Raw genomic sequence first — 16,464 nt, 5'->3', positions numbered from 1 at the left:
CCCCGCCCCGGAAGTGGCGCAGGGCGGTCTCGTTCCGAGGTCGCGGCGCCGAGACGCGGTTTCGATTCTCGGCCGCCGCGCGCTCTCGAGCCGCGCGCACTGCTCCCTTCCGGCTCCTTGTCTTTTTCCGCACGGCAGGAACGCAGCGCCAGACGGGGGAGCTCGCGGGTAGGCGCCAAACGCCGCCGTTGCCGCCATCGCTGCCGGACGTTTTCCGTCTCCTCGGCTTCCCAACATGGCAGCGGCGGGCGGCAGCCGCGGGGCCCGCAAGCCGATGCATTTGTCTCCACGCGGAGGCGGGGATCGCACCGTCTTTCTCTTCGACCGGCGCCAGGAGCAGGCAGATCCGGACGAGAAAGTGCTCAGCTACGGCAAGAACAACTACCGCGGCTTCCGCAGCGCCGTGTGCCAGGTGCAGGGCGGCGGAAGGGGAAGGGGGGTAACGGAACGCATCGTAACGCGTCGCCCCGCGCGCGGCAGGGACAGGTGCGGGCGTTCCGGCCGCCGTCGCCGTTATCGCCACGGGGAGGGTCGAGGAGAGCCGGAGAAGGAGCCCGTGCCGCGGTCCCGCGCGCAACCCCCCGGCCTGCTCCGCCCGGCGTCGAGCGGAGGGGCGGCCTCGCCGTTGGGTGGCGGCGGCGGCGACCGCGCGGCAGCGCCCCCGCGCGGGGAAGCGCGGAACGGCAGCTCCGAGAGCCGCGGCGGGTGGGAGCGTGGCACGTTGTGCTGTCCAAGGTGGCGGCGGCGAGCGCCGTCTACTGGCCGCACGGGGCTCTGCCTGTCGTGCTGCGTTTTCTGTTCTCTTTCGTTTTGCGAACCGGCGGCTCGCTCTGCCTTCCGGCTCCGCCTGGATGGAGATCTGCGTCCGCGCGTTGAGCTCGGAGTTCCGGCAGCGGCTGCTGCTGCTGCCCGTGTTCTGTCATAGTGCTCTTCGCTGAGAGTGTTATCGCGGCTGCTCCGAAAGTAATGCCTCCTGCTTTACGATGTTGGCGGTGTGGCAGTAGAGGCTGAACCTTCCCACCGGTATTCCGTTGCACGTTGTTGCCGAGTGACAGACGGCAGCAGAGGGGCAGTCTGACAGAACGGCAACTTGCATGAAAGCGCTTGTGGAGCAAAGGTGTGTCAGTGAATTTCTCCATGCGGGAAAAGGGGCAGCCATTGACATTCGTTGACACTTGCTGAACATAGAGACCAAGCAGTGGCTGTGAGCACTGTGAAGCAGTGGGTGGTACGTTTTAGCAGTGGCAGCAGTGACAGTGGATCACCTGCACTTGGGCAGATATCTGCAAACATGGCAAGCAGGCTTTTCTTCAAATTTTCTGAAAATGCGTAGTTAATGGTGGTGACTGTGTTAAAAAACAGTGGTTCGTAGCTGACGATATGCTCTGTCTTCTCAAATAATGTTATTGTGCTCTTTGTGTATTGTATTTTCCATGGAAATAAATAGGAGGTATTATTTTTGGAGCGACCTCTGTATGTGCCATAAACTTGTTGAACACTCTTTTACACTGTGAAGCAAACAGAAGCATCAGCTGTAAATTTTGCACTGATTTGTTCTACTGAAATACTTGAGTTTAGTTCCTTTATGCAGCGCAGTTAGCACATCGTTCCTTAGGCTGTATATTTCTGAAGAAAATTGCTTGGTTTGTCTTGCATCTGAGGAGCACTTAGGCTGGAACTGTGGGTGCTTAGAGTCAGCAAAAATTCGTTCCCACACCGGCCTCTCTTTGAGTGGCTCTAGTAGTAAGTCTTGTTTTGAGATGGTAATTCTTCACAATAGTAGAGCTGATGCTTTGAAATATCTTATGCGTGGTTGTTGCCTTAGGGAAAGGGCTTCTGTAGCAGTGCCCCTGGGAATTGTGTCTGAGCTGCCTCCATTGCAGCTAATTTCTCTGTGGTGACCCTTTATACCTCGAAGTTTTCATTGTGCGCCTTGTGGGACGTGTGACTTTGAATGCACCTCAGTGTGTCTAGGTGGATTGTTTGATGGGGCCAGTAAATACTGGTAGAGGGGAAGCTGCCAGACTTGATGTGTCCAGGAAGGTTGACATGTGTTGTGTGGCACACTGACAGAGGGCAGGCTCTCTTGTTAGGCTTATGAAAGAACGTTTTGGCATCTCAGTGCCTCTGGTGGTTTTGCATGTTGTGTTTTTCCATATGTACTACTCAAATGTGTAGCATTTCTGGCATCTTGAAAACAACTAAATATTTTCATGAGAAAGTTGGTGACTTGATTCCGCTGGTTGAGACAGACTTTCCCCACTTCGTGGTAGACTTACCAGGGAGGTAATGAAAGTTCAAGAAGAGACATCCTTTTGATAGGTAAACTTTGAATTGTTTAGATAAGAAAAAGAATGTTGTGTTTGCTTTATTCCAACTAAAGCTATTAGAGACCATGTGAGTGCAAGATTAGTCGTATGCAGTATCTAGCAATGTTCATTCCTATGTTTAACCTATCTGGTGTCTCAGGCTCAGTGCAAGCTTGTCTGTGGGTATACCTTCATTTGCAGTTTGTCATGAGAGTGAGTTGCTGTGCTGTCACAGTTGCAGCAAGGGTGGCCATGCATCTGCAAACTGGCTGTGAGAATGGTAGTGTCTGGCAAAGATGCTGTATATATGTTAAGCAGATGGAGCTAATTCTGCTGGAAAAATCTTTATACAGCATGAGAAAATAGATATCAGGTCAGATGGGAGTTGAAGGAGACTGTAAATATTGAAAGGGGTATTAAATCTGATTGCTATCTTTGATCCCAAATTCTATAGCTAAGTAACTGGTGGTTTAGACTGAAGAATCAGCTGCTGAGAGATGGATTTAGGCACGTATTCATTTCCTCAGATTATTGTCATGGAAAGTATTGTTTATTATTAAAATATTCGTTATTCAGTTTTGAAGCTAATATTTGTTTTTTTTTTTAATCAGATTTTTGTCACCAAAGGGATTTTGTTACTGTCCCCTAACATCTTAATGCATGAAAATATGGTTGGATATGGCTTTATATGCATACAAACTCGTCTTTCCTTTTGGGGGAAGAATATATATAGTCCTCATTATTCTTCCTTCCAGTGATCCTAAAGCTGAATTCCACTAATTGAAAATGATTTGTGAGCTTGACTCTTCAGTTCAGTACTGTTGAGCATATGTGGAGCATTCCACATAATTTCAGTCCCCAGAACAACAAAAGTTTGAGATAAGTGAATGAAATAGGAAATTTTCACTTCTTTGCACACCAGCGTTGCTTGTACACTTTCTTGTATTTTGTTATAACTATCCTTCACTGTTTATCCTGACATTTAGAGGAATGGAGTCAGGAAAGCCAAGGCCCAGCTTGAAATAAACTTGGCAAGGAATACCAGAAAGAACAAGAAAGGTTTTTACAGATACCTCAACCAGAAAAGGAAGGTCCAGGGGGGTTCACAGCCCCTAGTGAGTGACATAGGCAAGCTGGTAACAACAAAGAAGGAGAAGGCTGAGGTACTTTTTTGCCTTTGTCTCTTCTGTAACTGCTAGTTGCACAGCCCTCAAATGTTCAATTTGGTAGGAGCGGATAGAGGAAGCACCATCCTTCATGCTGTAAGCATAGATGAGGTTTGTGATTATCAAAAGAACTTGAGCATCCACAAGTCTTTGGGTCCCAGTGAGATGCATCCCAGAGTCCTGAGAGAATTGGCTGGTGTGGTTGATAAGGCACATTCAGTGATATTTGAAAGGTCACGGCAATGAGGTGAGGTCCCTGGTGACTGGAAAAAAGGCAACATCACGTCCTTTTTTAAGAACGGCAAAAAGGATGAGCCTGGGAACTACCTGCCAGTGTCATCTCTGTGCCAGGAAAGATCATGAAGCACATGCTCCAGGAATCTATGCTGAGGCATGTGGAAGGCAAGATGGAGATATGGGAGAATGAGCATGGCTTCACCAAGGACAAATCCAGCTTGACCAACCTAGTAGCCTTCTATGATGGTGTCACTGCATCGTTAGATAAGATGATGGAAGAGCCACCAATGTCGTTTATCTGGACTGCAATAAGGCCTTTGACATGGTATGACAAATGGGAGAGATGTGGATTTGATGTGTGGACTTTACAATGAATGAAGAACTGGCTGCAGAATGGAGTCCAGAGAGTGGTGGTCAATGGCTCGATATCTGGATGGAAATCAGTGATGAGTGGTGTCTCCCAGTAGTTGGTGCTGGGAGCAATACTTTGTAATATATTCATCAGTGATGACACTGAGGTGTGTGGTGCAGTTGACACACCAGAGGGTTGGGATGCGATCCAGAGCATCCTTGAGAAGTTTGAGTAGTGGGCCCAGGTGAACCTCTTGAGGTTCAACAAATCCAAATGCACAGTCTTGCATCTGGTTTGAGGCAACATCCGCTACCAATACAAGCTGGGGGATTAAAGGATTGAGCACATCCCTGCCGAGAAAGACCTGTTGGTACTGGTGGGTGAAAAGCTTCACAGGAATGTGTCCTCACAACCTAGAAGGCTAGCCACGTCCTGGGCTGTATCAAAAGAACCGTGGCCAGCAGCGTGAGGGAGGTGATCCTGCCCCTCTGCTCTGTGCTGGTGAGGTCTCACGTGGAGTACTGCATCCAGATACTGGGTCCTCAGTACAGGAGAGTCGTGGACCTGTTGGTGTGTGTCCAGAGGGGCACAAAATTGATGGAATGGATGGAAGACCTCTGCTATGAGGATAGGCTGAGAGAGCTGGGCCTGTTCTGCCTGGAGAAGAGAAGACTGGTGACGTGATAGGGGCCTGTGAATATCTAAAGGGGAGCTACAGTAATGAGGGGGACACTTCAGCAGGGTCTGTGGTGATAGAGCAGGGGAAGATGGTTTCAAGCTCAAAGAGGAGTAATTTAGGTTAGATGTAAGAGAGAAGGTTTTTTACGATAAGGATGGTGAGGCACTGGAACAGTTTACCCAAAGATATGGTTGATGCCCCATCCCTGGAGCCTTTCAAGGCGAGGCTAGACCAGACTGTGGGCAACCTTTCTAGCTGTGGTGTCCTTATTCATTGCAGGGGAGTTGGACTAGATGACCTTTAAAGGTCCCTTTTAACTTTAGGAATTCTAGGATTCTATCATTGGAAGATACTTACCTCCGCTGAGGGGGCTTGGATTGTAGTATATCTCTCTTTGCAGCTAATCTTTGCAGCTGAAGTTCTCTGGCTCAAATTGCTAGGAGCACCTAGTTTTGATGCTGAGCTAGTAGGGATCCTTCAGGTTCTTTTCAAGGTCACACTGTTTTTTTTTAAGCAGAGAGACCTGCGTTGAAAACTCCATAAAAGTTTTGCAACATACTAAAGGGTTTTTGAAATGAAGTATGAGACTGAAAAGAACTATTGGCACTGAATTTAGTGTTAGCACTTAGATATGAATGGAAGGTGTTTATAATTTAGTCTTTAATTCTTCTGACACTTTTCATTGCTATTGTGATCTTACAGTTTGAAGAAATGTATACGTGACTAGAAGGTAAATATCTGTAATTTAAGGAAATACTTAAAATTCAGTCATCCCAATAAAACAAAATAATTTTGTTTTAAATTTTTGTTAAGTCTTTTGTTGAGCTTCTCATTGTATCCTTCCATTCTACCTTTTTCCAGTTAACTAAGACAAATTCCAGTGTGTCAGTATGCTGGTTGGCAAAAATGATGTTCATTGAAAGGGAATTCAGAGGAGAAACACCGCTGGAGTATGGGGAACTCAAGAAAGAAGTGTAATATTTTTTTGTGAATACTTGCTTGCCAATGCCTAATAGATAATATTTAATGACATAATTTGTGGTGAATGAATGCATATCACTAGAGGACAACTCTTAAATCATTTAAAGTGCTACTTCGGTACTATACTAAAATGCTGTTTTGATAAATTTGCACAATATGAGTTCTTAATTCTTAATAATGAGATCAATCCACCTTGCAATCATAATTTTGTATTATAAAGCCTATGTTGTGTTACTTATCAAGGAATTAAAACATGCTGTTTAGGCTTGCCGTGCATACACCTAACCTAAGGCAGGTGCATAAGACTGGGCAGTATTTAAGTGTTTTCAAGAGAATTGCCATGTTGTATCTCAGACTTTGCTGAAGTGCTTAAGTATTGCATCTTTGGTTTTGTTGCTGACTTCCCAGTGGGAAGAGGATACAACTCGCATAACTGTGCACTTGGGTACTGTGTTATTATAGTATTGCATTAGTGAATGTATGCATTGACCGATTTCTAAGGATATGTGGTTTTTAAGATCCTGGTCAGATTTGAACAGTGGTGATAGTTGGATCTTCATTCCTTGAGCGTTATTTATCCAGGTGCAACTTTCTGCATGCCCACAAGTGCTTTCAGTTTTGAAGAGTGGCTTCCAAATTCTTGCTTGCTACCTCTAACGAATGATGACATACAGTATGTTTTCATGGCAGTAGCTGTACAGAGTCAATGGCAAAACTTTGGTTGGTATCTGTGTTCTCTAGTATTTGTGGTTTTGTTTTTAGACAGAATGTCTCATGGATTTCCAGTGGAAGTTCTTATGTTTGTACAGATACTGAACAAGTCTACTAATGACAGCATGTTCTCTGCATGACTTTAGAACCCCAAGCTTAGATCCTACAAATCTTGGAAAGATCTGTAGCTAAACTCCCTCTTCTGGACAATATTTCATAGATCTACATGTGTAGTTTCTATAGAGAGCTTCTGTCGTAAATTCATCTTCTGCTTTTTTTTTTTTCTTTCCCCCAATATAATTGTGATAATATTTTAACAGAAACATTCACATTAAAAAGTTATAATAAAATTCAATAATAAAATATTTAATGAGATACTTAATGTTTTTCTTGAACCACCTTTTTGTAAATATTTGTGTCAACTTCTGGAAGTAGAGAAATTTGAAAGTGATACAGAAGACGAGACACACCAAGTTTTCCTGTTTTATCTTGTTCAGTTTAATCTTTGGTTTGAGGTGTTTGTCAGTAAAGAATGGTTGGAGAATGTTTCAGAACAATAATGTTCACTACTGTTTTTTTTGTAAATAGATTGCCTATAGGGAATATCAGTATCTGCGCAGTGGCTACTGGATATTCCTCTGTAATGTACAACTCTCTGAGCTTTGAGAAATGCTGATAAATTATTTCCATCTGTTTCAGATGCGTGTGTTTTTGTAGAGACTGTTGGTATCAAAAGATGCTCTTTATTTTTGTTGTGACATCAGTCGTATCCAGATGAGCTTGCCGTAAAGTGTTTATTATACATGCTCTGCCACCATGAGTGCTAAATACTAGATCTGTCTGTGTGAACAAATCCTAGCAGACTACTGTTAGACATCAACTGAGTGATCCAACAGAGGTGTGGAAGTATTTATCTGATTAGCACTCTTTGGAGCTATTATTTATGGTTGTTCCCACTCACTTCCAGCAAGATCTTAGTTTCTACTTCAACTGTTTATATCTTGCTAAGAATGACCTCAGTATTTTTCAGTCATAAGAATAATTGAAAGATGTAGTACAAATATCTCAATATCCAGTAGGTAGTAGTGAAAAGTAGTTGTTTTGAAAATCTGAGATTTGAGAATAAAATCCTTTGTAGTTTCGTCCACTTGTTGATCTAACAGATTTCTTTCAATTTGGACTGATAATTCTTTTTAATAAAGCAGGATGAGTAACTGATAAATGCATTCTGAGAGTGTTTGCTATAGGAGGAGAGAGAACATATTAAAGGTGTTGAAGTTACTTATTGGAAACAACAGTTTGAGATGGAAAAGTTTGGGTTGTAAGGGGTTAACTATCTTCTGTAAAGATACTGTACTCAATGGTTTGCTATTTTGTGTCTATGTATGCATGGAGTTGGGCTAACCAGAGGTTAGAGCGTGTTAGTAAGCGTGTTGTCCAAGTGCCTTGAACACTACCAGGTATGGGCATGCACCAACCACCTCTAGGAAGCTCTCTAGGGAGCCTCTTCAGAGCCTGATGCCTCTCCTGGTAAAGAAACATTTCCCAGTGCCCAGTCTGACCCTCTCCTGGCAGCTCTGTGCCATTCCCTGTCCTGCCATTGGTTCCCAGGAGCAGAGCCCAGCACCTCCCTCTGCCTCCCCTTGTCTGGGAGCTGTAGAGAGCAATGTGGTTGCCTCTTGACTTCTCCAGACAAGACGGCCCAATATCCTTGACCATCTGTCAGAACATGTCTCCCAGCCCTGTTTTGTTGCCCTCCTCCAGGTACTTTCACAACGACTTTATTTTCCATCTTATACTGCGAGGCCCAGAATTGCGCACAGTATTCAAGGTGAGACCACACCATCACTAAATACAGCAGGAGAATCACTTCTTCTGACCAGCTGGCTGTGCTGTACTTGATGCACCCCATAATGTATTTCACCCTATTGGCTGTTGGGCACACTTCTGCTCACACTGAGCTGCAGACACAAGCACCCCCAGGTCACTTCTTGCTGAGCTGTTCTTTAGTGAGACAATTTGAAAAGATGACACTGAGTATTTTATGCTTCTTCCAGAGTTAGATATAACTGCTAGAAGCAGATCAATGATCGTATCTTTATGTGCTATTTCTCCTTCAGTGATCAAGTCTATCCATGTTACTCCAAGATATGATGCTATACACACAAAATTGAGCAATTCATTGTTTAACATCATTTCCAAAGAAAACAGTAGATACAGAGGCAAAATCTGTAACAATGTTCTGGAAGGTTGGGGCCACATTTGCAAGGCTTTCTCTCTGCTGCTTATCCATGTTCCTTATTGGTTTTCTTCTGCTCTAGTACAGGCCACAGCCCTATGAGGCTGGAAGGGTAGACAGGAGAAGTTTCCCTACTCTGACATGGGTGCTCTGTGTGAGTCACTTGAAAATGGCTAAGCACCCTAACAGTACTGGCAGTAACCAGCGGGTATATCTGAAGTTTAATGGATGTGGTTGAGTTGCATCAGAAAAGCAGAAAGTCAAAAAGTCTTATCCAACTTCATAGATACGTTAATCACAGTGTGGTCCCCACAGTGACACAAAGAATAACTAAATAAAGTATATGGTTAAAGTACAAGGGCTACTCCAAAGGTAGTGCCTCCTATTTTATGATGTTGGTAATATGGCAGTAGAGATTGAACCTTCCCACCAATCTGTTACCTGCTGTTGCTGTGTGACAGATAGCAGCAGAGGGGTACTCTGACAGAATGGCATCTGACATGGAAGTGTATGTGAAGCAAAGGTGTGTCACTGAATTCCTCTATGCAGAAAAAATTATACTCATTGACACTTGCTGAACATTTATGGAGACCAAATAGTGACTGTGAGCGCTGTGAGGCAGTAGGTGGTGTGTTTCAGCAGTGGTGATAGTGATATGGAAGAGATGCTGTGTTCTAGATGGCCGTGCACAGCTGTCATGGAACGAAGAGTCATCTTAGCTCATCTGTGTGAATCAGGGAACTGTGTACAGAGCTGAAGACTGGTTTCAGTGCATTGCAAACAATGGTGGCAGTGTTGGAAAATAGAAAAGTTTGTGCTAGGTGGTTCCCACGCATGCTCACACAAGAACAGAAAGAGCACTGTATGCAAGTTTGTCAGGTTATATTGAACCAGTATGAGACTGAAGGTGACAGTTTCTTGGATTGCATCATTACTGGTGACAAGACATGGTGTCATCACTACAAGCTGAAGTGAAAACAGCAGTCCATGGAGTGGTGGCATGTCAATTCCCTGTTGGCAAAAAAAGTTGAAGACACAGCTCTCAGTGGGTATGGTGATGTGCACTGTCTTTTGGGATAGGAAAGGAGGTGATCCTTCTGAATTTCCTGTAACCCAGACAAACCCAGTCAACTCTGACTGCTGCATTGTGATGCTGACTAAGCTGAATGCTCAAACTTCCAGAGTCGGTCCGCAGAAGAAGACTTTCTTTTTGCAGTGTGATAATGCCAGGCTCCATACCAGTTTGAAGAATGTGGAGCATGTTGCCAGTCTTGACTGGACTGTCATGCCACACCCACTGTATAGATTTGGCTCCTTCTGACTTCCATCTCTTTAGACTAATGAGAGATGGACTGTGTGGGCAACATTTACCCAGCAGTGACACCATCATAGCAACTGTGAAGCAGTGGGTCACCTCCACTGGTGCAGACTTCTTACAAGCATGTGTTTCGCTCTTATTATTGGAGAAGTTGGTTTGACATATGTATACCCTTATGAAGATTGAGATGGCAAATGAGGCTAAATGCTGTCTGATGGTTTATTATAAATTCTAAGCAACTAAGGAATGCAGGGAAGATGGGGAAATTAGCAGTAGTAAAAGAGAGAAATCCTAGCGAGCAGTTTACAAAGCAGGATAGTCACCACCAGGGGTCCAGAGATGTCTCATTAGTCCATAGGGAAGTTGCAAGCAAGCAAGTTGGTCAGTGGCGTCTCATTGACCTGCTTGACTGCAGTTCAGTGGAGGGGGTACCCTGTTCTACCTTGGAATTCTTTGGGTTTTTATCCTCTTTGTAGTGTCCTGTTGGTTGCCAGGGGCAGCAGTTGATTGTCTGGGGCACTTCTGTCTGGTTCGTCAGGGCTTGCTTTAGTTGTCAGGGGCATTTATGTTTTGTTTGTCAGGGACAACAGCATCTTCATAGTATATGACCCTCCCGTTGGGTAATCGGCAGTTGATGCGATTGTGGCATGGTAGGCTCCTAAATATGCACATTGACTGCATGGTGGTTCTCTCCTCTGAGACAACTTCCATAATAATAATAAATAATAAATAATAAAATAATAAAAATAAATAATAAAAATAATAATAAGTCAGCTTGAATGGCCAAAAAAGAGCATCAGCGAAAAATGGTTTCTCCTGGTCGCCCAGCCATGTTTGTTTCTCTTATTACTGTGCTCATGTTAAGTATTGACCCCAAAAGCTTGTTGAGCAGGCTGTGTCTCAGATGAGTGCCACTGAACAAGCTTGGAGTCAAAAATTATTCCAGATTCTTATCGCGTGGCAGGCAGGTTCTTGTTTGTCGCTGATGAAAGTTGTGGTGCCAATGCTGACGAGTACTGTTTTGCAGCTGAGAATTTCCTCCATCAAACAGTGTTATTGTGTTCTTTGTGTATGTTGTACTTTCCATGGAAATAAATAGGAGGCATTATTTTCAGAGCAACCAATATAGATTTTCACCAGCAAAAGCTTTTAGTATTTTCAGATAATTTTCACACAAGCTTCGGCCATGTCTCCTGTTGTACATCTCTTCTGTTGCTTCTGGTGTCTTCTCTTTTTGTTCCCAATTTGTTTGAGCAGAAGCACCACGTGCTCTTTTGAGTGTTTGAAGTGTTGGTCCACAGTGAGTTGTTCTCATCGGTTTGTGAACCATCTGGTATGGGTTGTGGCTGATTCGGGGCAGTTCATGACCTTCTCCCACACTGATCACTCTGTAGCACTCTGCCATATGCACTCATACACCTTCAGATGTAGTTAGTATCTGTTGCTCAGCAGGCAGGTTAAATGGCTCTTAGTAAAGTGCTGTAGTTGTTTTTCTAGCCAATTCCTTGCAATTTTCTCTACATTTTAGAATAGATATCGAGGTAGTTTGACCAATGACCATGCTGAAGTATTTTGGTAATTTTGCTGATGGATGCTAACTATATTTTTAATCGCATGGTTAACAACTAGAGAGAAGGTAATTGGAAGACAAAAAGCAAACCTATGTGACAAAACTTTAAGCACCAGTTTGGGATGGAGGGTAGGAAAAAAGAGCAGTAGGAAATGGTGATAGTAAGTTGCCACATGTAATGCAAGAACTTCAGAGAAAGATCAAGCTAAGAGAAAGCTCTTGTTGGTATTGTGACCACTGTATTTGGAGGTTGGTAGAGTTAAACGAGAGCAGAGTTGGCTTTCACCAGAACTTGATTCTCAAAGATTTGGAAAGGCAGTAAAAAATACAGATACTTGATCTCTTATTTTTATAGAGAGATTAATGCCAAGGTGCAGAGATTAGGGCATGTAGAGCCATGTATGTAGTGGCGTGTGGAAAACGGAATAAAAAGTACAGAGCAACAGAAACATAGTCACAAGTTGGAGACTGCAGAGGCAAATCAGTTAGCTTTAGAAAAACATACCGGAATGTTTTAATGGTAAATAATTTTCTAAAAGCAATCTTAGATTTTCACATGTGATAAAATTGGAGAACAAAATTTTCATGTGTAACTGAGTATAATAAGCGTTTGGTTTAATACCTTAGGAGTGCAGTTAAATATGGGCCATCTGGATATTTAATACTGCTGTTTCATTTGCTCAGTCTGAAGTAGCATTAGCTCTTTAACTCTCAGTGCACTACATGATGTTATAATGTGGAATACCAATAACGAAATCATAGAACCACGACATTCCACGCCTCATTCTACATCACTACATCATGCTTAATATATATAAACAAACAATAATTAACATGCATTAAACACACACACACACACACAAATATATATATACATGGAAATACTGACTGCACTCCATCAAATCTCCTTGTACACATTGAACATTCCCATTTTTTCTGCATTAACCAGCAAGCGGACCCAGGTCCCTGAGCAAAAAGAGTTTTACGGAGATGTCTGGCCTTTCCAGAAGCTGGAAGGACTCAAACTGCTTTTCCCAACATGCTCTTTACTTGTACTACAGGGACCTTATCTCCATCTATAGTATGTAGAGAGCTGGGCTGAAATAGATTCTTGAGTATTGACCAACCAAATGGCTTCTACCAAATGCTTCTTCCAGTGTATAAATGTTCTGCCATCCATTGCTTTCAGTGTAGATTTTAACAACCCATTGTATCATTGAGTTTACCAGAAGCTGGTGCATGATCGGGGATATGATAAATCCACTCAATGCCCAAGCGTTTACAAGAGAATTTTTGATAGGAGTCCCATTATCTGACTCAACTCTTTTTGGAGTGCCATGTCACCACAGGACTTGTTTCTCCAGACCTAATATGGTGTTTCGGGTAGTAGCATGGGGTACTGCATATGTTTCAAGCCATCCAGTGGTTGCCTCCACCATGGTAAGCACATAATGCTTACCATAGCAGGTTCATGGCAAGGTGACATAATCAACCTGCCATGCCTCTGTATTTATATTTTTGCCATCTCCCTTTTCCCCCAGAGAGGTTTCATCCTCTTGGCTTGTTTGATTATGGAACACGTTTCACAGTCATGAATAACCTTTGTAATGGCGTCCATAGTTAAGCTCATCCCTTGGTCTCTAGCCCACTTATATGTTGCATTTTCTCCTTGATGGCCCGAGGTCTCCTGAGCCCACCATTAGAAATAATTCACCCATGTGTTGCCAGTCCAAATCTGTTTGAGCCTCTTCAATTTTGGTGGCTCAATCTACTTGATGGTTATTTTGTTGTTCTTCAGTAGCCTGACTCTTGGACACATGACTGTCTATCTACATGACGCACCTTTGCAACCGTATTCTGTTTTTCAGGCAGCAATGTCTTTCTACAGTTCAGCAGCCCAAATAGGTTTACCCCTTGGCAGTTATTTTGTTCTCACTGGTATAACCACCCCCATAAGGCATTTTCCACCATCCAGTGTAAAGATGTCAGAGTCAGTGTAAAGATTGCCATCTCTCCCATTCACCAAAATCTGAGGCCAGTTGACAGCCTTTACCTCTGCAAATTGGCTTGATTCTCCTTTCCCTTCAGTGGCCTCTGCAACTTGTTGTTTAGGAATCCACACAGCAGATTTCCATCTGCGATGCTTCCCCACAATACGACACGATACATCTGTGGACAAGGCATATTTCTTTTCATTTTCTGGTAGTTCATTGTATGGTGGGGCTTCTTTAGCACGCGATACTTGTGTTGCGGTCATGCTGGTGATGTTCCAAACTTTTTGCCTTCAGGCCAGTCCATGATCACGTCTAAGATTCCCAAATGACTGAGGTTCCCCATCTGAGCTCATTGTGTAATCAGTGTAATCACTTAGTCCAAGTGGCATCAGTAGCGTGATGGGTGGAGGGAACCTTTGCTTTAAACATCCAGTTGAGCACCAGCAGCTGAGGTGCTAAAAGGAGCTGCATTTCTGTACTTTGCAATCAGCCCGAACCCCTTCATATACAGCTAAGACCTCCTTTTCCATTGGAGTGTAGCACTCTTCAGATCCCCTGTATGCTCTACTCCAAAATCCCAGAGGTCGGCCTCAGATCTCTCCTGAGGCTCTTTACCACACATTCCAAGTGGGACCTTTCTCTCCAGCAGCAGTGTAGAGGATGTTCTTTACGTGCTGTCTCGTCTATACTGGCCTCAGGGCAATGGCTTGGGCTATCTCCTGCTTAATCTGCTCAAAAGCCTGCTGCTGCTCAGGACCCTATGTAAAAATTCTTCTTCCACGTCACCGATAAAGGGGGCTAACAATGAGGGTATAGTTTGGAACATGCATTCTCCAAAAGCCCACTGCACCCGGAAAAGATTGTGTCTCTTATTAGTGGGCGGAGACATAGCAGTAATTCTGTTGACCACAACCATTGGGATGTGACAGTACGCCCATCTTGCCACTTTATTGAATTTCCTGGGCAGGTCCTTTCACTTTGCTTCACTTAATAGTGAAACCAGCATGCAGAAGGATCTGAATTATTTGCTCTCCTTTTTTGAAAACTTCCTCTGCTGTATCGCCCCACACAATGTCATCAATATACTACAGGTGCTCAGGAGCACTGCCCTGTTCCAGTTCAGTTTGGATCAACCCATAGCAAATGGTTGGGCTGTGTTTCCACAGGATCCACCCCTGGGACAAATGGTTCCAGGTGTACTGAACACCCATCCAGTTAAAAGCAAACTGACCCACATTCTGTGGCCAAAGGAGTGGAGAAAAAGGCGTTAGCAGTGTTAGTGGTGGCGTACCACTTGGCTGCTTTTGAGTCAAGTTTATATTGGAGCTCTAACATGTCCGGCACAGCAGCATTCAGTGGGGGTGTGACTTCATTCAGGCCACAGCAGTCCACCATCAGCCTCCATTCTCCACTGGCTTTAAGCACTGGCCATATGGGACTGTTAAAAGGCGAGTGAGTTTTGCTGACTCTCAGCTTATGTATAGGGAACAAGGAATCCTTGTTAGTGTAGTACTGCTGTCTGTGCACCATTTTTGCAGCAGTTCATACGTGTTGCTCTTTTACTTGTAGCAATCCCACAACAGATGAATTTTTTGACAGGCTGGACAAAACAAACATCTGCTTAATATCTCTGTCTGCAGCAGCTATTCCAAAGACGCACCAGTACCCCTTGAGATCCTTAAAATGCCCCCTTCTGAAGTAATCAATACCAAGTACACATGGAGCCCCTGGGCCAGTCACAGTAGGATGCTTTTGTCTGTCTTTACCAGTAAGGCTTATTTCGACCTTCAGCACAGTCAACTCTTTGGAACCCACGTTGGCTCTAGAAATATAAATTCTGTCCCTTTGTGACTTATGGGCATTAGTTCACTGCACTGCACACCGGTGTCTACCAGTGCTTCGTATTTCTGTGGTTCTGGTGTGCCACACTATCGAATCCACACAGTCAAATACACTCTTATCATCCCTTCCACCCTCTCTCCCCCCCTTCCATCTGAGGGCAGGGCCCTTCTAATTATTACCTCTATTGTTCCCTCCCCTGAGTCATGATCAGGGTACTTAAATCTTTTGCCATGTCCCGCAGCAACTGGAGCGATCACCTTCTTAGAGGAGTTTGCCTTGGTGGTTGATCTGTCTTGTAATTCTTTTACCCACACTCAAAGTGCAGAAGTGGGTTCTTTATGCCACTTCTTCATATCTTCTCCATGCTCGTGTAGGTATTTTCAAAAGGCAGTACGCAATGTAGTCTTACAATTGTCAGTTGCTCAAGCAGAAGGATGTCTACTTTTAATAGCTGAGATATTGGATGATGCAGGTGGGGAGGAAATCAACTTAGTCAGCCTCTTAAGTACACTGTTTTTGTATCCTGATCCTCATTAGGTGTCTCTGATGCCACCACAGGTTCATCATGATGAAGCATGGAAGGCAGTTATTCCACTGTATCTTCCTTTTTACACTCCATTCTGTCCAGTCTTTCAGTTACTTTTAAAATGGCTGAAATGTATGTTTGTGGAGGGGTTAAATATTGCTCAAAATCATAAGGTCTAGTTATCAGTTCAAATAAAAGGGGTCTTCTTTGCCCTCTGTCATACATTCCTGCTAGTGTAAAGATGTACTTTTCTGATGCAATTCTTACGAATTTTTGCCACATACTTGGCTTGGTGTATACCTGACTCTCTCAGGATCATGCTCTTGGTGTGGATCTCCAGGAATTAACGTGGGTCGTATAACATTTTAATCATGGCAAATTCTCTCAAATAATGGATGCCTTTTTCTGTAATAGTCCATTTCTTTAACTCAGGCATCAGATCTTTTTTGAAGGGGTATTTTTCCTTTACAGCTAATAGCATTTGCTTCCAGAGGGTGAAGGCCCCATCCAGACCTCTGTCAATGGCTGAGTCCTTAGCAG

At 43.8% G+C, this 16,464-nt stretch overlaps 1 protein-coding gene across 1 annotated transcript in view; it reads left to right on the top strand.

Annotated features, from left to right (window-relative positions):
* The window catches only part of SMCHD1 (structural maintenance of chromosomes flexible hinge domain containing 1), a 76,477-nt gene continuing 60,013 nt past the window's right edge, over positions 1 to 16,464 (top strand). Inside the window, exon 1 of the mRNA XM_085220836.1 lies at positions 1 to 412. Coding sequence (XP_085076962.1) covers positions 236 to 412 — 177 coding nt within the window. The 5' untranslated portion in view covers positions 1 to 235. The remainder of the gene's footprint in view (positions 413 to 16,464) is intronic.

The sequence above is a fragment of the Meleagris gallopavo genome, chromosome 3 (genome assembly GCF_905368555.1).
Source record: "Meleagris gallopavo chromosome 3, MGAL_WU_HG_1.1, whole genome shotgun sequence".
Taxonomy (NCBI): domain Eukaryota; kingdom Metazoa; phylum Chordata; class Aves; order Galliformes; family Phasianidae; genus Meleagris; species Meleagris gallopavo.
The sequence above is the reverse complement of the archived record's forward strand: the minus strand, read 5'-3'. Positions and strand labels throughout refer to the sequence as shown.